This window comes from Mesocricetus auratus, unplaced genomic scaffold (assembly GCF_017639785.1).
Source record: "Mesocricetus auratus isolate SY011 unplaced genomic scaffold, BCM_Maur_2.0 Super-Scaffold_100015, whole genome shotgun sequence".
In the NCBI taxonomy this organism is placed as follows: domain Eukaryota; kingdom Metazoa; phylum Chordata; class Mammalia; order Rodentia; family Cricetidae; genus Mesocricetus; species Mesocricetus auratus.
Window position 1 is genome coordinate 31639888 of NW_024429198.1, and position 27911 is coordinate 31667798.

The 27911-nt window shown below is 48.1% G+C and overlaps 1 protein-coding gene across 4 annotated transcripts; it reads left to right on the forward strand.

Moving 5' to 3' along the window:
• Window positions 1–48: 48 nt before the first annotated feature.
• Window positions 49–26404, forward strand: Brd9 (bromodomain containing 9). Of its 4 annotated transcripts, none has more exons than XM_013124289.3 (16): window positions 49–187; window positions 749–963; window positions 1126–1258; window positions 3681–3741; window positions 4276–4420; window positions 5118–5228; window positions 5806–5981; window positions 7820–7952; window positions 9309–9384; window positions 10847–10942; window positions 13024–13156; window positions 15243–15354; window positions 17835–17873; window positions 18728–18830; window positions 22065–22232; window positions 25786–26404. In XM_013124289.3, the coding sequence occupies exons 1-16, from the start codon at window positions 136–138 to the stop codon at window positions 25884–25886; spliced, it is 1854 nt and encodes a 617-aa protein (XP_012979743.1). In that variant the 5' UTR covers window positions 49–135; the 3' UTR covers window positions 25887–26404. The 4 variants fall into 4 exon arrangements, with proteins under 4 accessions (XP_012979743.1, XP_005065490.1, XP_005065491.1 ...); XM_005065433.4 differs by having other exon boundaries at window positions 5866–5981; XM_005065434.4 differs by having other exon boundaries at window positions 5869–5981.
• Window positions 26405–27911: the final 1507 nt, after the last annotated feature.

Genomic DNA, 27911 nt, shown 5'->3' on the forward strand with positions numbered 1-27911 from the left:
GCTTCGAATCTGCCGCGCGCCGAGCACCGCCCCCTCACCCGGAAGTACTCCGCGGTGGCGGAGGGGGCCACTTCCGACTGGCGCAGGTCGGGCTACGGGCAGCCGCTTCTCCCCCGATCCGCTGCGATCGCAGCCATGGGCAAGAAGCACAAGAAGCACAAGGCGGAGTGGCGCTCGTCGTACGAAGGTGCGGAGCCCGCGGGCGGGGTCTAGGCTGCGGGGACTGGCGGGGGACGGTGTTCCCGGGGAAGGGCGTGGTCTGCGCTGGGCGGGGTTGCGGAGGAGGTGCCTGAGGCGGGCGGGGTCCTTTGAGAGGGAGGGGCTTCAAGCCGGGAGAGGGCGGGGTTAGGCCTGGGGCAGGGCATCAGCTGCTTTTCCTGGAGATCACAGGAAGAGGCCATGGGCTTCTCGGGTCCTGTAGCCCCCGTGGACCTCCCCTCTGACACCAGGAAGACCCACAACACAAAGAGGGACTTCCGTAAAGGAACTGGGGTCTTGGGTCTCAGGTCGGGGTGATGTCCTTTCCCCTGGTTGGAAGGATCACCTGAGAAGCCTCAGCGGTGATCATGTGGCTTGAGAGAGGACCTGAACACAGCCCTGTCAGTTCGAGAGCCCACTTCTCCCCGTGGTTTTGACAACTCCCTCCTGTGTAGATTCGTCAAGGCCAGACACCCACCCTTGTGATGCTCACAGGGGCGCAGTAGCCCCACGCAGCATTTTGTAAGTCTGACTCCCGGTCTGTGTGCAGATTACACAGACACACCACTGGAGAAGCCTCTGAAACTGGTGCTCAAGGTGGGAGGCAGTGAAGTGACAGAGCTCTCAGGATCTGGCCACGACTCCAGCTACTATGACGATAGGTCAGACCACGAGCGCGAGAGACACAGAGAAAAGAAGAAGAAAAAGAAGAAGAAGTCAGAGAAGGAAAAGCACCTCGATGAGGAGGAGAGGAGGAAGCGGAAGGTAAAGCTGCAATGGCCTGGCCACACCCGGGCTTCCAGGGCGTCTTTGGTGGAGTGTCGGGCATGGGTCCTCCTCCCAGTCTGCCAGGGCAGAGGTGTGCGGGCCTGTAGTACCCATCTAAAGGAGCCCCTGCTGTCCTGTGGCCTCTGTTCTTTGATACAGGAAGAGAAGAAACGGAAGCGGGAGAGGGAGCACTGCGACTCGGAGGGGGAGGCAGACGCCTTTGACCCTGGAAAGAAGGTGGAGGTAGAACCACCCCCAGACCGACCAGTGAGGGCCTGCCGAACACAGCCAGGCAAGACTCTGTCCCTGGACACGTTTTCTATCTTGTCTGCAGCACAGCTATCCTTTTGTTGGGGGCATCTAATAACAGATGCCGTAGAGACCAACCATATGTGTCCCACAAACCCTACAGTGTTGCTTGTTTGTTTGTTTCTGAGACAGGGTTTCTCTATGTAGCCCTGCCTGTCTTGGAACTTGCTCTGTAGACCAGACTGACCTCAAAACTAGAGATCTGCCTGCCTCTGCCTCCTGACTGCTGGGATTAAAGGCGTGCGCCACCGTCGCCCGGCCTACAGTATCTTTTTTTATCTGGTTAAAGTTTACCAATTTTCAGTCTAGAAGTTCGGCTTTACTTGCTTTGTCATTCCAAACAGCACCTTCTGTGTAGTAGCCCTTCATGAGTTACACAAGAAACACATATAGAAACATGGGAATTCTCCATGGGACGAAGAGACCCCAACACAGGCTCTCATTGTTGTAAGCATTTTGACGGATCGGATGGGATGGACAGGGATGGATTATGGCACTCGGGAGCCAAAGAATACTGAATGTTACAGCTTGGATGGAAAGATATTCTGGCATTCGAGAGCCAAGGAATACCACAGGTCACAGTAAGCATAGCAGCTCACAGCCTTGCTTCAGGGGGAGGCTTCCCTAGTGTATCAGCTCTGCTCTGGCAGGAGAGGGTTTCCCAGCTGGGGATATTTTCCCAGTGTAGCAGTTTTGCTCCAGCAGGGGAGGGTTTCCTGAGCGAAGTTGCTAGAGTTCGGCTCTGCTCCCAGGCGAGTGGAGAGCAGAGTGTAACCGCTCTGCCAGGGGTAGGTGTCCCCCCCACACACAACAGTGTTACAAGCCCTGCTAGCTCTGCTCTGCCCAGGGTCATCTCTACTCTGCCGGCAAAAGAAGATCTTCACCCAATCCTCATTCAAGAAATTTATTGGGAGGGAAGAATTCAGGAAAGTGGCTGCCCTCTTCCAGAGTGGCAGAGAACAGCGGGGCAGCATGAACAGCCACAAGCTGAACAGACACAGGGTTATATAGAGATTCTTAGGGGGTGGAGTTTTTCAGGGTGGGGATTGGTCAGATTTCAATCCCTGAGTTTAGGATGGTTAGATCTCTTGCTCAGGGATTGGTTAGTTTTCTGCACAGGTTAAGGTCAGATTTGGCTCTGGTTTCAGGACCAAAATGTGTTTCTTTCTCTGGTCTTCTTTTAGCCTTTTGGCTTTAGTTTTAGGACCAGGGTGCATTTCTTTCACTGGCTCTAATTTCAGGGACAAAGTGTGTTTCTTTGGCACTGGTTTCCGGGTCAGGGTACATTTCTTTGGTTCTGGTTGCAGGGCCAAAGTGTGTTTCTTGGGCTCTGCTCAGGGTGTGTTTCTTTGGCTGGCCCCTTTTCCCTACAGTGGTAGCTCTGGAGTTACTTAAAGTAAACTAAAGATGATATGTAGGGAGCAGAGGTCTTTGAGGCAGTCCATGCTGGGAATGACGTTTCAAGGAGTCTCAGTCTTGGCTCTTGGATTCCCTGACTCCCAGACTTCCTGTATAGGACTCTAATGGCTCTGTTTTTAGGCAAGAATGTTTCTTCCTACTTGGAGAGAAACTGGGGAGGCTGGGTGTCAGAACATGGGTTATCAGGAAAACTAATATTAGAATCAGATTGTGATGGCTACAGAAGAAATGTTCATCCCTGCTTGGGCTATATGAGGATTTTCTCTTCAGAATTTCATTCTTTGACTATGGATTTGACAACCCCCAATTTATCAGGACCTCTTGAAATAGCTATTGTAGTCCTTGTGGAAAATGGGCCATTTGCTAGTAACTCCCACCCCTGAGCAGCTCACTGTCATAGTAAATTTCCAAGAAACAACAGTCAGACACTGTCTCCAAAGTGGCACAGCTGCTGACCTCAGTGAATCTGAACGACACAATGCAGTCACTGTGACCTTCAGAGGGACGGAAGAAACTAGTGCTGTTTTGGACATACCCTGGACAGTCAGGAACAATGCTGTCAGACTGACTGTGAGCTCAGAGACTCAGCTGATACCCACAGTCCTCATGAGGTCTGTGTGTATCGTGTGTCTCTTCTCCTTCATAGTAAGAAGCAGGTACTGATAAACAATGAGAAGTCTCAGTGAAGTGCTGACCAGGGAGTCCAGCATGGACTCCACCCACACTTTTGCTTCCTCCATATCTTGTCTAGAGTACCAGACCGAATTGTCATGGGAACTGGAAATAGCGTTATGGGTCTTGAGACATGCTGCGTATCCCTTTGCCTGCCTGCCTGTGTTGAGGGAGCTGTGCCCCCAAGTTCTCAGTTCTTCCTTGGGCTTCAGATGCTGAGGTTCCACAAGCAGATGAATATGGAGATTTCTAATGAGGGAAATGAAGTCTTGCTGTTTGATTTTTGTTTCCTTGCTTTCTCTTTATAAACTCAGCCGAGAATGAGAGCACACCCATCCAGAGGCTTCTGGAGCACTTCCTCCGCCAGCTACAGAGGTAACCCCGTGTCCCACCTGTCATTGTTACCCATGGGACAGATACCCCACCTTCTCCAGATGCTCTAAACCCCATGTCCCACCTCCTGCCTCTACAGTACGCTCCCCCCCCCCGCCTCCTCCCCATCTTGAGACACTTCGAACCCCGAATCCCACCCACCATCACCAAAGATGCGTGACACTTCCCCTTCCCAGTCTAGCAGGGTGTGGACAAACTGGGTGCAAGCCACAAGGTTAGGGCCAGGGGGCTCATAGGCTGCATTCCAACCTGTCCCATCTGTCCCATCTGGAGTTGGTGTTGTGGTGATGCCTCCAGAGTATTGCCTGTCAGGGATAGAGCTGGGACAGTGTCATTTTTGTTGTATGTAAAATATGTGTTACATCCTTAAAGAGGCATATATGTTTTTTCCACTGAACTTTTAAGAAGAAAATTTAAAGTTTAGCTATATAAATTTTTGGGATTGTAAAAATTTTCATGTCACTTAGAAATTTAGACTTTAGAATCTGTTCACTTCGAAGATGTCTTTGCTTTCAGAAAAGATCCGCATGGATTTTTTGCTTTTCCTGTCACGGATGCAATTGCTCCTGGGTATTCAATGATAATAAAACATCCCATGGACTTTGGCACAATGAAAGACAAGATTGTAGCTAACGAATATAAATCGGTCACAGAATTTAAGGTAAATGAGTTTTACTTTCTGGAATAATGCTTGCAAAACGTGTGTGTGTGTGTATGTGTGTGTGTGTGTGTGTTTGTACATGTGTGTGTGTATGTACATGTGTGTGTGTGTGTGTGTGTGTGCTTGTGCCCGCTCACATACTGAACACTGTGTATGTGCTTCACGTCATTTTTAAAAATAATTTCTCTTAGATTTATTGTTTTTATTTTATGTGTATACATGTGTATGTGCACTACATGTATAACTGGTGCTTTTGGAGGTCAGAAGAGGGCATGTAATCCCCGGACTGGAGTTACATATACTTGTGAGACACTCTGTCAGTAGTGGGGAACCCTTCATTTTTCACTTCTGGTTAAAGCAGCACACATGTTGCTTCTTATTCCTATTTGTGTCTCTGTTCCTACCAGATAGGCAGGAGGGCTGGAGGAGAGAAGGGCTCGTAAAATATTTGTACAGTCTTTCTCATAAAATCTACTATTAACGTACAAAAGGAAATTCTAGATTTTGACCAGACTTAGACCAGTTTTCACTGGGAAATGCCTTATGCAAATAAATACTCATGGATTATTGTGAAAACCTCTCTTGCGTTATTAAAAAATCTGCCTTCCTAAGCTTCCCTCCCATTTGGCATCATGTGACACGAATGGGAGAACATTGCTGTTACTTATATGGCAAATTCCTTGTTTTTCCTTCTTAGGCAGATTTCAAATTAATGTGTGATAATGCGATGACCTACAATAGACCAGACACCGTGTATTACAAGTTAGCCAAGAAGATCCTGCACGCGGGCTTTAAGATGATGAGCAAAGTAAGAAACCCACTAGAGCAATGGCACTGAGCCGAAGTCTTCTAACTTTCTGTGCCTCACAGGCTCACAATGAATGACACGCTTCATCCATCCGCCACACCCAGGTGCTGACCCCTGCTCTAGACTGCCCTGTCCTCCAGGCACTGCCCCCCGTCTGCACCTTCACACAGCCTAGAGGTGCCATTATATGGGGCTGGTGAAAAGTTCTGGATCTAGGGTCAGTCTTGCTGGATCACAGCCAGCCTTGTGGTTTTGCTTTGTGGGGGCAGCCTGACTCACCCTCACCAGTACAAGCTTATCCTTTGGCCATTCCAAGTGGCTTCCTACATCTAAACTGTAAGCCGGGCTGTGGAAGCCTTACCTAGGCAAGGGACATTGTTGGGTTCCTCCATTCCCTCACCACCATCTGTGCCATACCTCAAATGCTGAGCCTCGCAACCATTCCCACCGTAGCGCCTGGGAAGGTGGCGGTTAGGCCAGGTGAGGCCGTGGCCACCTCATGCCATCCCATCGTCACGGCTCAACCCGTGGCCGAGGGAGAGGTAAAGTCCTGCTGCTCTGTCCTTTCTGATTCTAGGAGCGGCTGTTAGCTTTGAAGCGCAGCATGTCGTTTATGCAGGACATGGATTTCTCTCAGCAGGCAGCCCTCTTGGGCAGTGAAGACCCAGCAGTTGAGGAACCTGTTCCCGAGGTTGTCCCAGTGCAAGTAGAAACTACCAAGAAATCAAAAAAGCCGAGTAGAGAAGTTATCAGGTAAGGCTTGTGGAGCTGCTGCCCTCAAGCAGGACAGCAATGCTTTGCCCAAACGAGGGCAAGGGGCACCTGTGGAGCATCTCATCCTGGATGGAGGAGCATGGTCTCTAAGGATTCTTAGGTTCCATGAAGCCCCTTGGTGTAGCCTAGAGGCCTTGAACTGGATGCCTTCCTGGTGCTAGAACTTGAGAGGGAAATGACCACCCTGTTCTGCTTGCCCCAAAACGAGGCGACTGTGTCTCATAGCTGCCACTGGCCTGCCACCTGTGTGTGTTTGCGGACTCTGGATCTTGCAGGGCAGTTCTGTGGGGTAAGATAGTCACTCACCACATGCTGTCATTTCCACCATCCCAACTCATGCTGCTGATGAATGTGAGATGCAAGGGTACAGAGACCACCCTCCTGTGTGCTAGCCACATGCGTGGGACCCACTACTGTCCCTGCAATGCATTTTCCAGTTAGTCATTACTATATGACATGCATTCAGTTTGCTAGTATTCATCCCTTTAGTATATGCCCCATTTTCCAGTTAGTCATTACTATGTGATATGCATTCAGTTTGCTAGTATTCATCCCTTTAGTATATGCTTTCCACAAATAGCACCTGCTGATGACCTATATTCTTAACTGTGCAGAGCACGGTTGCAGTGAGCTCACCCTGGTCACCGGCACTCGCCATGAAACAGTGTCTGAAAGCTGACTGCTGTAGTACTGTAGGCAGATGGGTAGCCTGGTGATGAGCATCAGGAAGGTCAGGGTGCTTCAGACATGGCTCCCTGAAGCTTTTCTCCTGTCCATCAGGCCACAGCAAATTAAGGGACCTTCAGAGAGCATTGTCTAGATTGCACACCAGAAGGTTTTCATAGGCCCCTTTGTCTCGTGGATAGTGAGCACTGAGGCTGCATTGATTACGTCTTCAGCAGCAGACCCCAGGGAGCATTTAGGTAGTCATAGGAAATTGGAGGCCTGCATGGTTTCTTTCCTCCCCGTCACTGCCAGCATGTGGCTGCCCTGAGTGTGGTTTGAGCTGTATTGGGTGACTGAGTAGCTTAGAACGGAATGATGGGTACCACACAAGTGATGGGTGTGGGGGTCTCGGTTTATTTATGCAGTATACCTCTCTTTGAGCTAGTGAGCGACCTGTGGCCTAGGAGCGTGTGAAGTTGGGAGAAGGACACATCTTCCTGAGGCAGGTTCCCTCTCAGCAGTCACATCTTTCTGGTGCACTGCCCATTGTCCTCCCCAGCGACACCTGCTGCCCTCATGTGTACCTGGCCTGTTCACCAGATGCTACCGATTCTGCGTGACTGTCAGTGCCAGTGCCGTGGGACTCTGCATTTCCAGGGAGCGGTGTGTCAGTTAAAGGCCACCCTCTTGTTGTGCCATCTCTTTAGCCCTTTGTGCCAGGGCAGAGGGGAGCCTGTCTGCCTGTTTCTGCTGTCTGCAGGGGACAGGCAGCTCCACAGTGCCGGCTCTTCTCACTTGAGTCAGCGCTGTTCCTCCTTAGGGAGCCCAGGGCTTCTTGCAGCTTTAGTGCGGGGGGACTTTGTCACGTTCCCTTTAAAACCTATGTAATTTCTGCCACTTTTTCTTCTGTTTGTAAGAAGACAAGGGTTTCTCTGAGATGTGGAAAGTATAAGGGGTTCTGTTTGGTTTGAATTTTTTTACCCTAGGTATAAGGACATGATTAGAGCACATGGGAATACTATGAGAGGCTGAAGGATTAAACTCTTTCTAGTACTTCCCTGCTGGCCTCTGCAAGGGGATTGCTCATAGAAGCTACTGTTGGGGAGCAACGGGCAGTGCCTATGATGACACTTGGTTTTCATGCCTTACAGCTGCATGTTTGAGCCTGAAGGGAATGCCTGCAGCCTGACAGACAGCACTGCAGAGGAGCATGTGCTAGCCCTGGTAGAGCACGCAGCGGATGAGGCTCGGGACAGGATTAACCGGTTTCTCCCAGGTGGCAAGGTAGTATCTGTGGCCCTCACCTGAGGGTCATGAGCCTTTGCAACCAGGTACCACCATCAAAACTGAGTGTACTAGGATCTGGCCAGAGTACCTCCTGGATGCCCGGGGTTCAGGCCAGAGCCAGATCAGCTCTGACTGTCTTGGTCTTATCTCCTCAGAGATCACAGTACTGGCAGGGCCACCCTGAACATAGAATATAGTATTTCTGCACTACATCCAGCTTGAGTTGGGGCCAAGGTTTCTCTGTGTAGCCTTAGCTGTCCTGGAACTAGCTCTGTAGACCAGGCGGGCCTCAAACTCAAGAGATCTTCCTGTTTCTGCCTCCTGAGTGCCGGGATTAAAGTGTGTGCCGCTACTTCCTGGCTATAGCTGGATCTTATAGAGGTATTTTCTTAATTGAGGTTCCTCCTTTCAGATAATTCTAGTTTGTGTCAAGTTGACATAAAACTAACCAGGACAGATACCCATGTGGTAGGTAAAACGCTGCCAGGTAGAGCCAGGCAATGTACCTATGTGGATGCACACCATGTATACATACAACTTAGAGTAGCTGTGTTGGTGACTGTGTTTGCATACCCTGAAATCTTAGCTGTCTGGTGAAACTTCCCGTTTCCTCCAATGCCACAGGCCACGTCATGTCTCTTCCTTTTTTGTTTGTGGTCCTGTATTGAGAAGCCTGGCTCTAGTGTCCTGGGTACATTAATAGTTGGTGCCCTCTCTCCAGGGTCCCGCCTCGCCTGCCTCTGCCCTACTTGTTATATTGCTCTCTGACATTGTCCCAGGGGCCTTTACAGTCACAAGAGCTTATTCTTCATACATCTGGCCAATTCCTTGCACAGTTCATCTGCATGTACATCTTCCACACCCTGACATACAGTCCCTATTTGAGACTGCAGGTCACTATGGGAAATAGTCAAGACCTTTTGTGGAAGATTTCTAGCGGAGTGATGTTTCTACCTAACTTAGAGATGGAGGTACAGAGCTTTATAGTGTGGTATGACCCTTTTACTTTTCTAGCATTCTTCATCTCGTTTTTGTTCATGCTTAATGGATGGTTTTTAATTTTTGTTTCTGGGACATGGCTTTTATTTCAGAAACTCTTTGGAAGGGGTCATTTGCCTAAGCAGTGCTTTGACCACATATAGGTATCCTCAGTCTTAATCAGGTATATGTAATCATGAGCAGGTGCCATCAGTCACAAGCAGGCCAATCTTCAGTCCCTGCACATGTGAGAGGGAGTGTCTGGTTCTTTCTTATGGAAAAACTGGTGGAGGAGTGACTAGCATGTCACATGTCTCTAGTAGATGGCACAAGGTTTCCCCTGGGGGATGACACTTGGATGCTACTTCCTTGCAGATGGGGTACCTGAAGAAGCTTGGAGATGGAAGTCTGCTCTACAGTGTGGTGAATGCAGCTGAGCCTGATGCTGATGGTGGGTGCCGTGCAGGGCCTGGTTGCTTGCACGTTGTCCTCTGAACTCTGTACGTGCTCTGAGATACAGAGCATATATAACACATTCGCGTGTCACCACTACTGGTAATGAGACTGCGGGACAGTTGCCTGCCTTCCCTTTTCTACACACATCCTAGGTGGCATATGTGTGCACAGTGGAGTCTGTGTGTATCATGAAAGGCGCTGGGATGTCATTGACCGACAGTGGGTTTCTCAGGGTGGTGATAGACTCTTAAGGGCTGAATTTCACTGATGATGTAGGAAGGTTTCGTCACTTGAGTTCTGCCAGTACTATCTCATGGGCCAAATGCTGATCTACATACTTGGAGCTCAGAAGTATTCTGGAAGGAAGGTTGGGTGAACATGTCAGAGTAGGTCTTAGAGGAAACATGAATGCTACCAGGCGCACCAGCCTGGAGGGGTATTTCATTCATCAGAACATCTTGAGAAAGTAGCAGCTGTGCCTGTGACTGGGTCCCTGGGATTGCAGTATGCCCACAGACACACTTGGAGAGGGTGAGACACAGTGGATTTGGCTCACACACTCCTGCTCTGCTGGAGTCTCTTGCACAGGGGGACATCTCCCTCAGCTCTTTGGCCTTTGACATTCTTCTCCCAGCCCTCAATCAACAGGATGTTTCATTGTCTCTAGCGTGTACAGGACAGACGCTCCGATTTTAACTGTTGGTGGAAACAAGTCTCTGTGGTCTTCAGGAGAAACTAGATGAGGTAGCCTGTGCGTAGGCTAGGAAGCCAGTGTGGGAACTGAGGTTCCTGTCAGGATTGGAGAAATGATGTGTGTGAAAACCAATAAGCAGATGTGTAACCAGATGAGCACGTAGGGGATGCACAGTCAACATCACCTATAGGTGCTGAGTGAGCAGTTGGCAAAAGGAAAGTATTGCTGGCATGATAACCCACAGACATGACAAGGACAAGCATGTACCCGTCCATACTTCCCCAACACTGGGATTATGAGCATGCACCGTTGTGGCTTTTTAAATTTTTTGTTGGTTTGCTTTTGTTTTTTCGAGACAGGGTTTCTCTGTATTGTTTTGGAGTCCATCCTAGAACTCTGTAGACCGGGCTGGCCTCAAAATCAATGCCTGGCTAAATTTTTTTTTTAAGTACAGATTTGTGGGATTGAACTCAGAAGTTCATGCTGACAAGGCAAACACTTTGCCAATGGAACCATCTGTTTAGTGCCAGACATGTTTTTTTTTTTTTTTTCATGGTGTTGACTTTCGGGTAATTGCAAAAGCAAATTGAAATGATATTAGTTTTAAGAATTTTAGTTTGCTTTTGCAAAATCATTTTTGGGGCTTCGTCGAGTCTGCATGCCCCCACCCACCCCTCCCTGTGCAAGGTGCTATAGAGAGCGTGCTCACCACTGCTGATGAGCCATCAGCTGGCTTGATCATTTCCTCTCCTGTCTTCTGCAGAGGAGGAGACACACCCTGTGGACCTGAGTTCCCTATCTAGCAAGTTGCTCCCAGGTTTTACGACATTAGGTTTCAAAGATGAAAGAAGAAGTAAAGGTAAGTACAGCGACTGGTGGCAGCTCCCAGGGACTGAAGGGTGGCTTGGCTGGCAGTGGGGATGATGAAAGTGCCAGTCCCTCCTCCATGATTTTCTTCATGGTTTTGTTACTGTGACTGGATCCAGATTTTAAGACAAGTCAAGTTTAGCTCCATTAAAGCAGGTGGATTAAAGTCATACTCAGTGGAGAGTTCCTGCTTGCATTCTGCTTCTACTAAGGGTGAGTTCAGACTGAGCTCCTCAGCTTCCTCACACAGGCTGCCGTTCCCTCCCTCCCCAGGGGCCCTGACTCAGGCTCCTGCTGGTTCTTATGGAGGGGTTCGTTTTTTACATCAGACTTGCAGTAACCATTTGGAGGGTGATAGAGCTGCCTGGCATCCAAGAGACCTAGACAAGGTGGTTGTGGGTGGCAGCATGGCATGAGGGAGGGGCAGGTATATTTGTGTTTGTGGGGTCTACATTTATAATGGATCTACTAGTGTGTTTTGGAATGTGTGTGCTTGGGTGCTTACAGGGCTTGCTTTGACCCATTTGTGTTGTAGTGTGTGTGCCAGGCTTGCTTTGGGGTGTCATTGATATCTATCTGTCTGTCTGTCTGTCTGTCTATCTATCTGCACAGATGTTTGCTTTAAGGCTGAAAACATTCTGTCGGGCGCTGGTGGTGCACGCCTTTAATCCCAGCACTCGGGAAGCAGAGGCAGGCAGATCTCTGTGAGTTCAAGGCCAGCCTGGTCTACAGAGCGAGTTCCAGGATGGGCTCCAAAGCAACACAGAGAAACCCTGTCTTGAAGGAAAAAAAAAAGGGCTGGTGTTTCTCTGTGGGTCTCAGCTGAAAGGGATTCCACTTCCTTACTCTTGAAGGCACAGCAGCCATCCCTGGTCTAGATGTGCTTTGATGACATTTCTTCTGCCTTTTCTTTTAAAACCATGTGGAACACTTTAGCATGTTCCTGTAGACTTGACATTTCGTTTTATTTTCTGTCTCTGTAGTTACCTGGGCACATTGTTTCTTGAGTGGTAGTGTAGGGGCAGGGGTGGGACTGTCCTTTTCCGCGTCATCGCTTTTGTTCTCCTCTGTTGCTTCCTGTGGCCCTCGTCTTTGCTATGGCTCTCTGGAGAAGCAGCTCAGGTCACCTCTGCACCGTAAGCTTCTGCCATCACTCACACTGGTGTTGAGGAGGCTTGGTGCAGCCTCAGCAGAGGCCATTTCCTTTCTGGAATGATATTTTCTACATCTCTGGATATTAGAGGCCAGCCTGCATTTGGACCTTCGGTTAAATGTGCCTTCTGTGTTGTGTGGCCTACCCACACCTGCCTCTATGCCACTCTCGATACTGCACACACTTTGCTTTTGAGATGTTGATTGTCTTTGGTCCTCAGCTCAGTAGTTTATCCCCAGGAGGCATCTTCATTACAGGGAAAAAGAAGGTGTGCAGCTGTCAAGTCCAACAGAAGAGAGAGAGAATGCTATAGCGTAACTTTTACCCATAGCGGCAGTCAGTAGAGACTGAGAATTGCCAGGCCACGTAGACATAATCTGGTTTTCTATTACAACCCTGGGTAAGAGTGCGCTCTGTGTTGGTGCAGCTCTGGTTCTGCCAGAGGGGGTCCATGAACTGACTGGTCCCAAGAATCACTTCTGCCTGTCCAAGCTCATCTCTACCCAAGGGTCAGTCTTCGCTTTGTAGCCCTTGATCCACAGGTGTGGAACGGGGTGCTGAATAGACAGTGCAGTTACCCACGGGCAGTTTCTGCTTCTGTGTTTGTGCTCGAGCAGAAAGCAAAAGGCAGGGAGCCGGGCATTGGTGGCGCACGCCTTTAATCCCAGCACTCGGGAGGCAGAGGCAGGCGGATCTCTGTGAGTTTGAGGCCAGCCTGGTCTACAGAGCGAGTTTCAGGACAGCCTCCAAAGCCACAGAGAAACCCTGTCTCAAAAAACCAAAAAAAAAAAAAAAAAAAAAAAAAAAAAAGCAAAAGGCAGAACCAGGCATGGGCTAAGGTTAGAAGGGAAAATGGCTGTGGCCATGCCGGCTGTGCATTGAGTGTGACTCTGGCCTTCCCTCTGCTTCCCTCTCTCTAGTTACATTCCTCTCCAGTGCCAGCACTGCACTTTCCATGCAGAACAACTCAGTGTTTGGGGACCTGAAATCGGATGAGATGGAGCTTCTGTATTCGGCATATGGAGACGAGACTGGTGTGCAGTGTGCACTGAGGTAAGCCAGGTCACACATATATGTGAGCAGCTTGACACTGCTGTGAGCTCTGGGAAATATAGCACCGGCAGCAAGGCGGGGTCAGCACAAGCTCCAGTAGGATTTGCCGCTGTCCACCCCTCTGTCCTGCAGTTCAGCACAGTTTGAAGAAGGCAGTGATCCAGGCTGTAGCATAAGTATGTGTTAGCAGACTTGCATGCTTACAAGAAGCTTTTTCACAGTTGCTCTGAGATTTGTTTCCTGGAAACTCTTAGTCATCTGGAGCCATAGTAATCAAGTGTCAGCACCAAGGACTAAAGAAGGCCACACTGTACTGAAAGCTGGAGGGCTGAGGCCCAAGATTCAGTGATGTTGGGTCAACACAGGCACTGTCTTCTCTCCTGTCTTCACACAGCCTTCCCTCTGTCACGGCCTCCTCTTCTTACGACACCAGTCAGGATTGAATCAGCAACTACCGTAGTGGTCCCTTTTTACCTTATCACTTCTCAGAAGACTCTGTCTCCAAATACAGCCCCATTCTGTAGTGCTGAGGTTAGGACAGAAACTGACGCGCTTGAGTGGGGTGAGGTGGGGTGACATAGGCAAAATTCTGACCATAAAGAGCCTAGAATGTAGCATGAAGCAGAGAGATGGCCTAGTGACTGAGTGCATACTGCTCTTGCAGAGGACCTGAGTTCAGGTCCAGCACTCATGTCAGGTACCTCATAACTACCTGTAACGTCGGTTCCAGAAGATCCAACTCCCTCTTCAGCAAGCGTCTGCAGTCATGGTCACACACCCCACACAGGCATGCTTGCCCGCATATAATTAAAAGAAATAATAAATCTTTTTAAAAACACAGATGCAAGACTGCATCTCCATATTGTTTGTATTTTGTTTTTGTTTTTCTGTATAAAATAGAAGTGGGCCTTCTTTGCAGAATTAAGTTTTTATGGATAATTAAACTTTGCTAGCCTCTAAAAAATTAGAATCTTTGAAAACACAAAACAGAAAAGTTTTATTTAGTCCTTAATAAATGAATGCCTACCTGACCCAGATTTTTGTGACCAAAGAGGCAGTAAAAATAGAAGTGAGAGAAAGGTTTCCTTCAGGAGAGAAAAGTATGACAAGTCAGCAGGTCAAGTTCCACAGTTAGTACATGCTGGCTAGCAGGCCCTTATCTCCTGAGCTCTATTCCTTGAGGGAGAAAGTTGTCCCCAGGCCATTAACATCCTACAGTCTTCCCCAAGTGTCTGCTCCTGGAATGTGTTTGAATTCCACATGTCACACAGAAATACCTGAAGATGGCAGCCGCTCACAGTTGCAGGGGCAATACAAAAAGAAATGGCCAGGCCCGTGGGTCCATCAGGGTCGGTCTTTGAGCACCTTAAGTCTCCATCCTCAAGATCTGCCCTCTGCCCACATGGTCAGGGTATCCCAGATACCCTATATTCTGTATTCTGTCAGCAAATGGGTTTATCCAGCTTTAGCTCTAGGCCAGCAGCCTTGCTTCTCTCTGATGATCTTCAAGGACGAGGACTCTTAAGAAGTCATCCTTGATGCTTTGTTCTAGGGGATTTTTGTCCTCTGACTACATCATAAATTTTATTTATTTTTAATAAATCATTTGATTCAGAAATCAAAGTGAACCAAAAAGTGTGCCCTGAGTCTTACCCCCACCCCTCCATATCTGCCCACTTACCACTTCTAATTCCGTGCCGCCTGTACTTTTAAATGTCAGACTGGCAGGTGCAGGCAGCCTTCTTTAGGTTAAGCAGTGTGTCTTATAATTTTATATGGATTGTATACCTGCATATGTTACTGCCTTTGGTGCTTCTTTGTTTCGTTTCTTTAATTTTCCTGGGGATCTTTCAGTCATTTTTTTTTTTTGCATGAACCACTTTGAAAATGGTTAGAGAGCTGTCAGTCCAGTTGGGTATGTCCCCAACGCCCCCCCCCCTCCACGTACCCGGGAAGCTCCAGAGGACTGAGGAGAGGTGTTGGCAGTGGACTTCTAGAATCAGAATCATTGTCATTGTTGGCCATGAGTCTTGACATTGGAATGTGATACTTCTTCAGTACATTACCTCACACGATTCCCTTCCAGCCTGCAGGAATTTGTGAAGGATGCTGGGAGCTACAGCAAGAAAATGGTAGATGACCTCCTGGACCAAATCACAGGTGGCGATCACTCAAGGATGATCTTCCAGCTGAAGCAGGTGGATTATTGGAAGTTGATGTGCCCTTGTGGGCACAGGCTCTTGGTCTAACTTTCGGTGCTACTCCAGTGCAGAGAGCCCATCCAGCCCACCAGACTCCAGGGGGACAGGCTCTTGAGGTCATCGCTGGCTGTTTCTGGCTCATTGAGCTTTAAATTATGTTTTTTATCCATGCTGGGTGGTGGTGGCACACGCCTTTAATTCCAGCACTCGGAAGGCAGAGGCAGGTGGATCTCTGTGAGTTCAAGACCAGCCTGGTCTACAAGAGCTAGTTCCAGGTCAGCCTCCAAAGACACAGAGAAACCCTGCCTTGAAAAACAAAACCAAAGCAAACAAACAAAAGTTAAGCTTTTTAAAAGCTGTCTTAAAAAGGTTTGGAAGTTGCTTTTTGTGTCTTTCTTATGCCCATGTGTTTTTCATTGGCCATCATTATATCCCTCCCTTACCCCCACTCCCGCCTCCCGAAAAATACGTTATTTTCTTACAACACAGATCTGAAGACTGAGCTCTTCTCAGCTTTAGTATATCTGAACATCTTTGCCTTTGTTTTCTCTTGGCATGGGTCTAGGTGGACTTTTCCTTCCACTAAAACAGAGACTAGCATTGTTTCTGAAGAAGCACCTGTAGCCTTTGTGTCTTTACTGTTTGTGATGTGTCCGTCAAGACTATGCTTGACACACCGTAACCTCAGGCCAGCTCAGATCCACAGTGTGCATGTTCACAAGCCAAAGTGTGTTTCTGTTCTAATTAGACACGTATATGAAGTGCAGTTTCTGCTGGACAGTACTGCTAGGGTTATTTTTTCCCTCATTACTAGGGATCAAATGCAGAGCTTTTTATATTCTAGACAAGTGTTCTACCACTGAGGTACACGCCAGTTCAAGGATGATTGGATTTTACGTGTGTGTGTGTGTGTGTGTGTGTGTGTGTGGTGCATATGAACTCTAGAGGTCAACCTCGAGGGTTTTTTGTTTGTTTGTGTCAGATAAGATCTCTCTAACCTGGAACTAGCTTGATGGACACAGAGATTTACCTGTCTCCATCTTCCCAGTGCTGGACACAATGTCCAGCATTTCATGTGGGTTCTAGGGATCCAACTCAAGTCTTCATACTTATGAGGCAAGTACTTTACTGAACTATTTCTTCAGTTCTGAAGATTTTTTTTCTTCCTTTGAAGAGTATTGATCTTCATTTTTGACAGGAAGTTACTTGTGACCTTTGGTCTAGGGCAGACATCATTCCAGGACTGTGTGCCCATAACCTTGAAGAGTGGTGTTGCTAGGTCTCTTCTCGTGGCCAAAGCTCCCCCCAAGGTCTCTGCTCTGACTGGGTGGAGTTCTAAAAAAAATCTGTCCACATTAGCTCTGAAACTATATTGGCCTGGTAGCCTCCTCCTTGTCTGGAGATGAGCAGAGAAATCTTGTGCCCTATCCAGAATTCAGCCCTGGCAACATGTGCTTGGCTCCTGTTCTGGTCTCCGTTCTTCATATGTATTTCTTTCCAGAAGTTAGCCTTAGCACAGACCATGTATTTAAAACCTTTTCCTTACTACTTTGTGTAATGTCTGGTGGACATACGAACAAAAGAGGACTAAGTTTTGAGAGTCAGGTGCCTTCTTCCACTGTAGATTCCAGGGACGGAACCCAGGTTGTCAGGCTCAAGCAGCAAGTGCCTTCACCTGATGAGGCGTTTTGCCGGCCCAGCACATGCCATTTCTAGCTACATCTTGTCTGGTACGGCAAGAAATTGCTCCCTGTGTTCCCAAAATGAGGTTGTGCTGTTGGTAAACACTGGATTCACTGTGTAAGGTTGAGTTGATGTATCATTAGGATTGGACAGTTTCACATACACAGCAACAGTAAAAATGGTGCTGAGTACTCCAAGGTGTAATGCCTTCTGCAAGTCTTCTGCAAGGAACAGATGGTAAAATGTAGGTCATATTTCTAATTAAAAGTTGGTGAAAATAATTGCATAACCAACTCTCAGAAACATTGGGACCAAATTCATGGATGTGGAAATACATACCAAATGATCCCTTTTCAAGGAATGTGCATTAAAGTAGGGTGTTTTTAAAGGCACGCTCTTGCCAGAGCACAGGACAGAGGAACCATGCGGAACATGTAGCTCATGTCATTTCCGCAGTAGAGCAGAGTCATTACTGCCTCCATCACACCACATCCAGTCTCTGGTACTTGGTCATGTTCCAGACTAAACATCGAGGCCTGTTTTTCTCAAGCTGCCCATTTCAGTTTGTTTTAAATATTGGCTTTGATATAAATGTGGGAATCCTCTTACCCATATCCACCTTCACCCCAAACCCAGGGTGGCATTTGAGCATTTGGCTGGTGAGGGAATGAGTTGACCAGTCATGGTCTCAATTCACTGCCGCCTGTGAAGAGTCCTGTTAATGTAATGTAAACGAATTTCCCTGTAATGTAAAACTGATGGAAAACCTTGTTTCCTATCTCGTTTCTTGGCAGAGGAGGAGCATCCCCGTGAGACCTGCAGATGAAGTGAAGGTGGGTTTCCCAAGCATGGGAATAGAAGCTCAGCTTCTGTGGTTTGTGTGGTCACTAGTCACTGTGGTGAGTGGCCAGGCAGCCTCTTGTCATTCCATTCAGGAGCTGCTAGTTTCTGAAGAGGGACTTCAGTGGCTGCTGTTTTCCTGTTATCTACTTACCTTAGTGACCTGAACCGAGGGCTATAATTTTCTAAGCTCAGAAGCAAGTTCAAAGCAACCAGCTAGGCACTGTCCTCAAGGAGGGTGGGGGCCCCTTTTCCTGTGTGACTTGACATGGTAGACAGCACTACGGGCTTGTGCTGCAAAGTTTATCCACTGGCAGCAGAGGCCTGTGTACCTGTGGGATCCAGCCTCAGATCCCGGGAATGCTGTGAGGCCTTAGTTTGTGGATACAGGCAGAAGCTGGGCAGCAGGAGCTCCCAGAGCCCTGGGAAACCTCAGACTCACCCTTGCTGGGAGAGAAACCTTTGCTTTTGGCATCTGCCACATTGCTCCTGAAAAAGGTGGTACTAGGCCCTTGAGTTCCATGTGTCTGCTTGGTCTCCCTGTGGCCTACCTCCCATATCCCCATAGTATAAATGAATTCCCTAAGAAGTTAGCAAAAGGTTGTTTGCTCTTAGTAGAGAGGAAAGTCAGAGCTGTGTCAATCTGAGTAGGTCCCTGGACGTTGATTTGTGCTTCCATTAATAAGCTTGGATTCCATGTTCCTTGGGCTGCAGCCTCTAGAGTAATGTGCATTCATGTTACTTACTGAGAACTGGCCTCAACTTTAGCGCGCCCTGTTGACTTATACAGCTGACATTAGCTAACATTTGTGCTGTCTGTTTAATCAATATTTCCTCATCTTCTTAGGTTGGGGACCCACTGGGAGATAGTGGTGGCCCTGTTCTGGATTTCATGTCAATGAAACCGTATCCCGATGTCTCTCTGGATGTGTCCATGCTCAGCTCTCTGGGTGAGGCATCCTGGGCACTGTTTTGTGTGTCTTCTCACATGGACTCCCGCCCTTCCTGTGATATGTGATGTAGTAAGAGAGCATCATGTGGTCTCTGTATTCACAAGCCGCCCAGGCAAATAACACAGCCAAGGAGAACCCGTGGGATTAACTTACCACTAGTCAGAACAAGAAACACCCTGGGGCTGTGGTTAGGGCCTAACTGTACCCTCAGCATATGGGATCAGATGCTGTCTCCAGGGGACAGTGTCAAAGCTAGAGGACAAGGACACCCCGGTGATATCTGCTGGTTTCCCTATGAGTTAAAAACCCAATTAAGGCTGGTATCAGAAGTACTGTGCAGCTCAGTGGTGGAGTGCTTGCTGTAGCGTGAACAGTTCCTTTTACCAAACAAGCAGAAACCCCAAACTAAACAACAACAAGCACTGGTTTGTAAGAGAGTAGGAAATAAATATTAAGTGTGTTTACTTCAGACTCCCTTGGTCAGACTGCTAGGCTTGGCATCTGTCACTGACCCTAGACAGGTCTGGTGCACGCCACTCTGAACAGAAGCCGCAGTTAGCCTTGGTGCTGTGCCCTGTGCCTTCCTGACTTGAAGCTCTACCTGTTTGGTAGCTGAGGTGCTTGGTGCTGATCAGGTCCATGGTGGGTCAGTATGCGCATGCCCTGCAGGAGAAGCCCTCTACTGTTAGGAACTGCTGTCTCCCATGGGGTGTGTGGTGTGTCCTTCACCTAGGATTGAGGACGACTAGGTCCCTTGACTGTTTTGTGTTGTATCACTTCCTTGCTGCTCCTTGCATATACCTGTTTAGCCTTGCGGTCCCCCTCTGGAGTGGTGCCTGGAGGCATGCTAAGTTAATACATGGAGAGGAGGCACATCTTATAGTGAAGATGGCCCAGCGTCAGCAGTGGCAGACTGAGGAAGTAGACTTTCTTGTGTTATAAAGGAAACAATGAAGTCTGTCCAGCCTCACACTGCCACAGTTATTAGGGATGGGTTCAGATCTGCCATTGTCTTTGGTCAACTCTGCTCTAGTCCTCAAGATGCCACGCCTGCTGGGACTCAGGGCTAAGATCTTTTATGACAAAAAAATAAAACTCATAGGAGGAAGAAGGCACAAAGGAAAATTCCAGAGGGAACCAGATACAAGCTCCCAAGGAACTGTAATCCCATAGTTACAGGGAGCACATTTCAGTCCTTCGATGAGCAGTGACAACAAGCTTGGTAGGTCCCCAGAACCAACATTTTGATTGGGTGGGGACTGTTTAGGTGCCACCACATGTACTCCTCCTGGCTTGGCCTATATTGGTTCCAGACCCCATAAGGGTAGTTGTAACCCATTCTCTGCATAAACCGGTGTCGGTTAGTGATGGGGACTCCCTGCCTCCCTGAAAAACAGGCCTGAATCTAGTCTGTGTAGGAACAGTGGCCCAGGCTGCTTGGTGCATATTCCTGCATATAGACCAACTTTATCTTGGTACTAGTAAGATTTTTCTTTCCTTGACAACTTTTTAGAAGTTGTGTTATAATGCACTTTGGTTTGCTTTTCTTTAGATTTACACTTCTCAGACCCTGGGGTTTCCATATCCTTTACCAAATGTGGAAATTCCTGGCTATAATTCCTTCAGTTACCAGCCTACGATCTTATACAAGTAAGCTCCCTGGCCAGTGTCCCCTGCCTGCTGAGGCTGACCATGCCCTCTGCCAGTTGAGCACCTGAGGGCTCTTGTCTCCTTCTCTCTGGTAGTGTCTCAACACAGATGCTGCTACCCTAATCTTGGGAAGTCCCACGCAACTTGTCTCCCAATCCTCTAATGTACTAGCCCCAGACACTCTGTTCAGCTCTGCATGCTAACTTTTATCTCAGTTATTTGTGCCTTTTCAGCCGCCACGGTGTGGAACATGTTTTCTTGCTGCTTTATAGATTCATTTACAGGAGTCTGAGTTCATATCCCGGGTGCTGGGTTGGTAATGCTTTGGATTGTGACACCCTGTGCTCTGAGACCAGTAAGTGGTTTGGACCCCATGAACCATTCCCAGGTCTTGTTGGAAATGGCCCAGGGACACCTTTTGAGTCTGTTTGTTTGGGGGACTTTGTTTGTTTTTAGTGTTTTTTATTTTATTCATTTCTGCCTCTCCTTCTCTCTAAACCTTCTCATTTATCTGTCTCCATTCTCTTTCAAATCATGGCCTCTTTTTTTCACTAACCATTCTTTTTGTTTGTTTGTTTGTTTGTTTGTTTTTACGAGACAGGGTTTCTCTGTATTGTTTTGGAGGCTATCGGTCCAGCCCAGCCTCGAACTCACAGAGATCCGCCTGCCTCTGCCTCCCGAGTGCTGGGATTAAAGGTGTGCACCACCACCGCCCGGTTTCACTAACCATTCTTACATGAATATAATGAATATGTAGATACATATATATTCCTAAATATAACCTGTTCATTCCACGTAGTGTTTCTGGTATGTATGTTTTCAGGGCTTACCGTTTGGCATTGGGCAGTTGAGGCTCCCTTCCCTGGGAAAGACCACCTCTCCCCACTTGCAGCTTTCCTTAGTTGCCTATAGTTCTTTGGGTAGAGTTGAGGCCTCGTGGGCTTTTTCCTGTCTGCTTTGACATGACCATCGTGGCATTGTCCTTGTCCAGCCCATGTTTGGGCAGTCATGTTGGTGAGACTGGGGTGTAGTTTCTGACACTATTAGGAGACACAATCTCCCAGCATACTCCCTGATCCTCTGATGCTTACAGTCTTTCTTTCTCATCTTCTGTAATGTTCCTGAGGCCACTCTCTTAATACAGAGTAAAGGTGGGCTCCAGGCTCCTCTGACTATGCTGTGTCTTTTCACAGGTTCAGGGTAGTTCTTTGCTGAGACAAGTCAACACTGGGCACTAGTCTGTTCCTAGGCTTGGGATCTGGGTGGAGACCAAGTGTACCTATTTGCATACTCTGTCCACTTTCTCTGTGTGTGGCAGGAGGCCAGCATCAGACAGACACATCCTTCCTATTGACAAAGTAGTCCATAGTGTTGGCGCATTGGGCGGCTGAGATTCAACATGGCATTCTGCTTGAATGAGACTCTGGGGCTGCTCCCTTGCCTACTGCCAGCCCTGGTAGTCGTCAAATGGGGTTCCCTCTGCTGTGAGCTCCTCCGGCAGTGGCCTTACACAGCAGCTGTGCTCTGTCTAGCCTGTGTGCCGACTATATTTACCAGCACAGCCTCACTTTTGTCATTTAGGGAAAGTGAAGAAGGAGCTTGACCATGACGACAGCCACTTGAACTTGGACGAGACAGCCAGGCTCCTACAGGATCTACATGAAGCACAGGCAGAGCGAGGAGGCTCCCGGCCATCCTCCAACCTTAGCTCTCTGTCCACCGCCTCTGAAAGGGAGCAGCACCCTCCAGGTAAGGACCTCACACAAGCAAGTAGAAGGAGCCTGCATTGAGTTGGGGGATCAGGCCTAAAAGACCAAGATGGTGGCCTTCGCACAGTGGTTTATTCTGGGAGGTCTCTAAACCCTTGCGCATCTGTGGGGCCAGGATATGTGTTTTTATTACAGATTTGTGGCCACCTGTCCTCTGCCATTCCGTATTTTATTCCTTGGCTGTATCAACCAAAGGATGTTCATTTTCTATTGGGAGAACATGTAACCATCCCTGGTGAGGGGATTCTTTGTTAAGGAGAGATGAGCCTCACCACTAACACTCGAGTATCCCAGCCATGTGTTGGATCTGAGGTGCTGGCTCTGTAATTCATTAAAAATGCTTGAGCATGTTGTATGAGTTTTCCCCAGATGTGGCACTGACAACAGCCCAAAGAGACAATTTCACCCAAGTGTAGCTTAGTGAACCTGTGAGTTTATTGGGGTTATTTGCAGGAGCATAGGTAAGTCACTCCTATCGTCTCTCCTTCCATGATGTTCCTTAAGCTTTGGGGTAAATGATATGATTATTTTCCTCCATCTTATGCCACATCAGCAGTCTTTTTTTATTCTTCAGAACTGAGGCTGACAGCAATCGTGCTCTATGGGCATAAACAATTGTTTCAAAGGCAGACTGAGGGGCATATCACAGCCATTTAACAAAGCATGGTAGTTGCTTCCCTGCTGAGGCCTGTGACCTCCCTAGCCACTGGCATTTGCCCTGGATTACAGTATATATGTGAATTTCTTCCTGTGTTAGTTCAGTCAGAAAGTAGATTGTTGCACATGAGTCGTCGTATCGCCCTTCTGTCACTGAGCATGCCCTGTTGTTGTGAGGAGGCACCATGACTAATGCAATTTATAAAATAACGCATTTAAAGTGCCAGACATAGCACACACCTTTAATCCCAGCACTCAGGAGGCAGGGGCAAGTGGATCTCCATGAGATCAAGGCCAGCACGATCTGTATGGTGAGTTCCAGGATAGTCAGAACTATATAGAAAAACCCTGTCCCAAAACAAAAAACAATAACAACAACAACAACAAAAACAAGCACTTGGTTGGGGGCTTGCTTACAGTTTACAGTTTCAGAGGATTAGTTATGATCATCATAGCAGGAGTGGGTGGAGGTAGTCATGACACTGGATCAGTAGCTAAGAGCTTACATCCACAGCAGCAGGCCGGAAGAGAGAGATACTGGGCTGGGCTTGGCATGGTCTTTTGAAACTTCAATCTGCAGTGGCACACCTCCTCCAACAGGGCCACACCTCCTAATCTTTCGCAAATAGTTCCACTAACTGAGGGCCAAACATTGAAATACATGAGCGTAGGGGACCATTCTCATTCAAACTACCACACACAGCATGTTGGTACGGTGGCTGGCAGAGTCCATAACCAAGCAAGACTGTTGATGACTGTTCTCCCCAGCAGTAGCTCACCTAACACCATCTAGCACTATGAAAACCAACCAGCAGAAAGAGAGCTTGCAGCTCAGTCTGATGTTTCCATATCCTACAGCCACCTTATGTGTGCCTCAGCAGTAGAGAGCTACTGTCTCGTTCTGGCATGCAGCTAACAGTCGTGCAGCGGTTTGAGGAGCCTCAGGGGTCTCCTCTCCAACTCGGGAAGTTAGCCCACTCAGCATATTTCACCCAACAGCCTTACACTTTCCGTCCTAGTTAGCTTTTCTGTTGCTGTGATAAAACACTAACCACAACTTGGTGATGAGCTTACTTACTTCATCGTAAACTTCACACGAAGAGAAGCCAGGGCAGGAGCTCAGGTAGAATCCAGAGGCAAGAACTGAAGCAAGACCACAGAGGAACCCTGCCTGCCGACCTCCTCAGCTACCTTTCCAATGCAGGGTTGATAGCACCCGCAGGAAGCTGGACCTTCCTGCATCAATTAGCAAATAAGAAAATGACCCACAGACACCCCTGCAAGCCAGCTGAAGTTGCTTCTTCCCAAATGACTCAAGCACAGGCTCTCCATTCAGACTGTAACTCACCAGCGCGGGCCCTCCATTCAGATTGTAACTCACCAGCACAGGCCCTCCCTTCAGACTGTAACTAACCAGCGCGGGCCCTCCATTCAGATTGTAACTCACCAGTGCGGGCCCTCCCTCCATTCAGACTGTAACTCACCAGCGCGGGCCCTCCCTCCTTTCAGACTGTGACTGCTGCTTCACCTCCAGGTGCTCTTTCTAGTCTGCAAGGCCCTCAGCCATTACATAAGGAAAGCTTTTCACAGAGTAGGAGTAAAGTCTCCGAAGGCCACGAAACAAGTCCTGACTGGTTTTGGATGGCTAAAAGGCAACTAAAAAGGAAACATTATCAAGGTCCAACACAGCACTACACAACCTCATCACCAGAATGGCATGTGTGCGTGGACGGAGACTTTACCCCATCTAGACCTCTGTAAACATAGTTGTTTTCCGTGAGCCTTTAGCCCCCTCATCCTGGAGCAGGGCTGCCACCATAGGGCCACTGTGCATTTCCCTGCCCCGGACAGTCTTGGTTGGGCCGCTTGTGTTGCTCCTTCTGACGTAAGACCAAGGGAAATCAGGACTGCCCTCGCCTCGGCCTGCCATGCCTGCCACTGGTTCTGACAGGCTCTGGGCTAGCACACTTAACTCCATCCCAAGTGTACTCTGTCACAGGAGAGAATTATACACAATAAACCGGGGCAGGGTGGGGGCATATTTACCCATTAAGTTTTTTTCCTTTGAAGTTTTATCACTTAAGTCTTCTATGAACTGTTGCTTAGGCTTTTAGGATTTGGCTTCCTGCTTTTTCCTTGTGAATTCTGGCTTGACACAAATCTTACCCCATTTGCCCTTGAGTGACCTGGATGGATTCCTTTTTTGCTTTCCCTTTTCCCATCACCTCTTGATTGCTTTTGCACTTTCAAATGTGGGTGCTCATTTGAGTCCTTCACATACAGCAGAGCCTCCTCGTCCCACACGGGTCCCATCCCGTCACAGGGCTCAGCAAAGCCATTATAGTTCCGGATCAACCCTGAGATCTCTGCTCAGTCAACCTCTTAACTTTCAGTCTGGTGAACACAGCATCACACACTGCATGCTAGCTTCTCGAGTAATGTGTGTCTCTTCTCTGTGGCCTTCTAGCCCCTGGTATTTGTGGGAACCTCAGCTACAGGTATCCATCTGCCTAATAGAGCAAGTGAGTTCGACCTTCAGGAGCGACTTTCCCTGGCCTCCACTTTCGTTGTTTTCTTGTGACCTCACATGCATCCTGCTGTGCACAGAATGAATCCTGATCTTTTCAAAGGAAGCCTGGCTGCAGCTGCCAGAAGACTAAGATTCGGTTTTTACTCTGATCATCTTGTGTTCAGGCTATCAAAGTAGAGCTTGAGGAGTTTCCATGCAGCCCTGATTGAGATTGGGATATGAATGCACCTGTGTGTGGTGACAGGGAGGACATTGATCTCTGTAGATATCAATCATAGATGTTGGTTTCATAAGCTTTGCAGATCTGTTTGGTGTGCTTAAATGCTATGCTCTTTTAAACCTACAGGAAGTCCTTCTCGCCTTAGTGTTGGGGAGCAGCCGGATGTCACCCATGACCCTTATGAATTCCTTCAGTCTCCAGAACCTGCAGCTTCTGCCAAGAACTAACTTGTGGGCTTTCCAGATGTTTTATTTTATTTTTCTAAGTTTTATTTGATACACAGTTTTTTGTCGCAAGACAGAAACTTTTGCTCATCCTCTCTGGCATGTAGCCTGAGGAAGATGGTGGCTTGTCTGTACTGTCATGTCCACAGAAGAGGCCCAACAGCACCGAGTTCTGAGCAATGACAATAGAACACAACAGGGTTGGTCTCTTCTGAGCCCCAGAGACCAAGCTTGTTTATGATAATGTGCACAGTGTCACTCTATGAGTCCTGAAGTTGTCCCACAGTTCTCAAAGGGGAACCTGCAGAACAGACCTTCAGAGGGCAGTTTCTGTTTTCTATTTGGTCACTTGAGGATGGAGTTGTCTCCCTGACAAATAATGAACCACCCCACATTTTAGAATGAAGTATTCAGAGCCGTAAAATGTTTTTAAACTGGATGTATTTGCTGAGTATCTGTTTGTATTTGCAAATGACGTGAACACGGGTCCTAATAAAGAGATGCCTAAGGTGGTGACTCTATGATCATCTTTGTCTGTTGTGATGGCGGGGACACCTGTTATATCCTGTAGACCAGCTGGACACCCTTTTCCTTTTTGGGATAAAAAAAGCAATGAAGATCCCAGGCCAGCTGCAGAAGGAAGTTAAGTTTTGAAGGGAGAAGGGTTGTGGCTGTAAGGGCATAGCATGCGGCATTCCTGGCATAGGCAAGCAGGGCTGGAAGCAGCAGTGGTCTATGGGAGTCCTTGAGATTTGCCACAGTCATTGGCAAAGGACAGAATATCTCACATCTGGATAAGTTAAGTGATTGCAGCTGAATTTTGTCTGAGCCAGGAGCAGCACTTGTTAAAGACTGCCTGCTTCTCGGAACCAATGTGCCTTGCCTTGAGACAGCCACCTCTCTGTCTAGGCTAACTTAGCTCTGGGCCAGTGCCCCTACTGGGAGGGAGACTGAAACAGTTGATTCTGGGTCCACAGCATCATGTGATGTGCTGTGCTGTTCCAGTCTTGATGAGGCTTCCACGCTTAGGCAGTTCTGCAGCATGTCTGGGTGGCAGCCTCATAGCTTTTCTTCAGGGCCTTTTTCTCGCTGGGGCACTGTGCTAGGTCTTCTATGTATGACCATGGCGGCGTCATGTAGTGAGCTACAATGGGAGCATCTGGGCTGCGCCCTGGAGGCCCATGTTCTGTGGTCCCCACAGGAGGAGGACTACACACGAGCCTTGGGAGATGCTGTTTCCTGGGTCAGCCTGAGGTACGGGTAGAACCATGGACACTCGGGCTGTTTTGACAATTGGACATTCAGCCAGCTTTTCAGAGGGATGGAAGAAAAACAACTCAGTGCCTTCACTGTTGAAAGACCCTTTATCTTTGGTGAAATTAATGGCATAAATCTAACCACTTACCATTAATATAACACACTTGGTGCATTTATATTATTATGTAGCCCATTAAGTTTCAGAATAATTCCATCATCCTATAAAGAAACTCCATGCTCACTGAGGCCACCAGCACATTCTCTGGACTTGCCAGTTCTGGGTATCCCACAGTAGTAGGATCTTGTATTTGCCTTTCACTGTTATAGCTTGGAGTTCAGCCTTACTTAGGTGACCTCCCCTCACCAGAGACTGCAGTCTGGCCACTGTTTAATACTGGATACTGGGGAGCCCTGGAAGCCAGACATCCCTGGCCAAACTAGAAACTCATCATAACAACTGACTAGGTAGGGTACAGCGTCAATCTTCAATCTCACTGGCCGAGTGCCACCCATAGGCTTGCCCAGTACCCGAGCTCACACCTGGGAAACCACCAACATACCAGGAGAGGAAAAGGTGAGACCAAGGTGTGAGACAAAACTCACATGCATCGCTCTTAGATTGGAATGTGTACACACAGCACAAGTCACACAGGAGGTGTGTGTGCAGATGAGGGTGCATACAGATGAAGACATGTGCAGGTGGAGGTATGTGTTGTTGTTTTGCTTAAGATTAGAAATTAGGAAAACAGGAACCACATCCTACCAGACTGA

Excerpts from the sequence above, each read along its gene's own strand:
- Brd9 (XM_013124289.3), top strand. The coding sequence starts at position 136 with ATGGGCAAGAAGCACAAGAAGCACAAGGCGGAGTGGCGCTCGTCGTAC. Across the intron at positions 10,943-13,023 it reads AGATGAAAGAAGAAGTAAAG|TTACATTCCTCTCCAGTGCC; the intron begins GTAAGTACAGCG and ends CCCTCTCTCTAG. Across the intron at positions 15,355-17,834 it reads TGATCTTCCAGCTGAAGCAG|AGGAGGAGCATCCCCGTGAG; the intron begins GTGGATTATTGG and ends GTTTCTTGGCAG.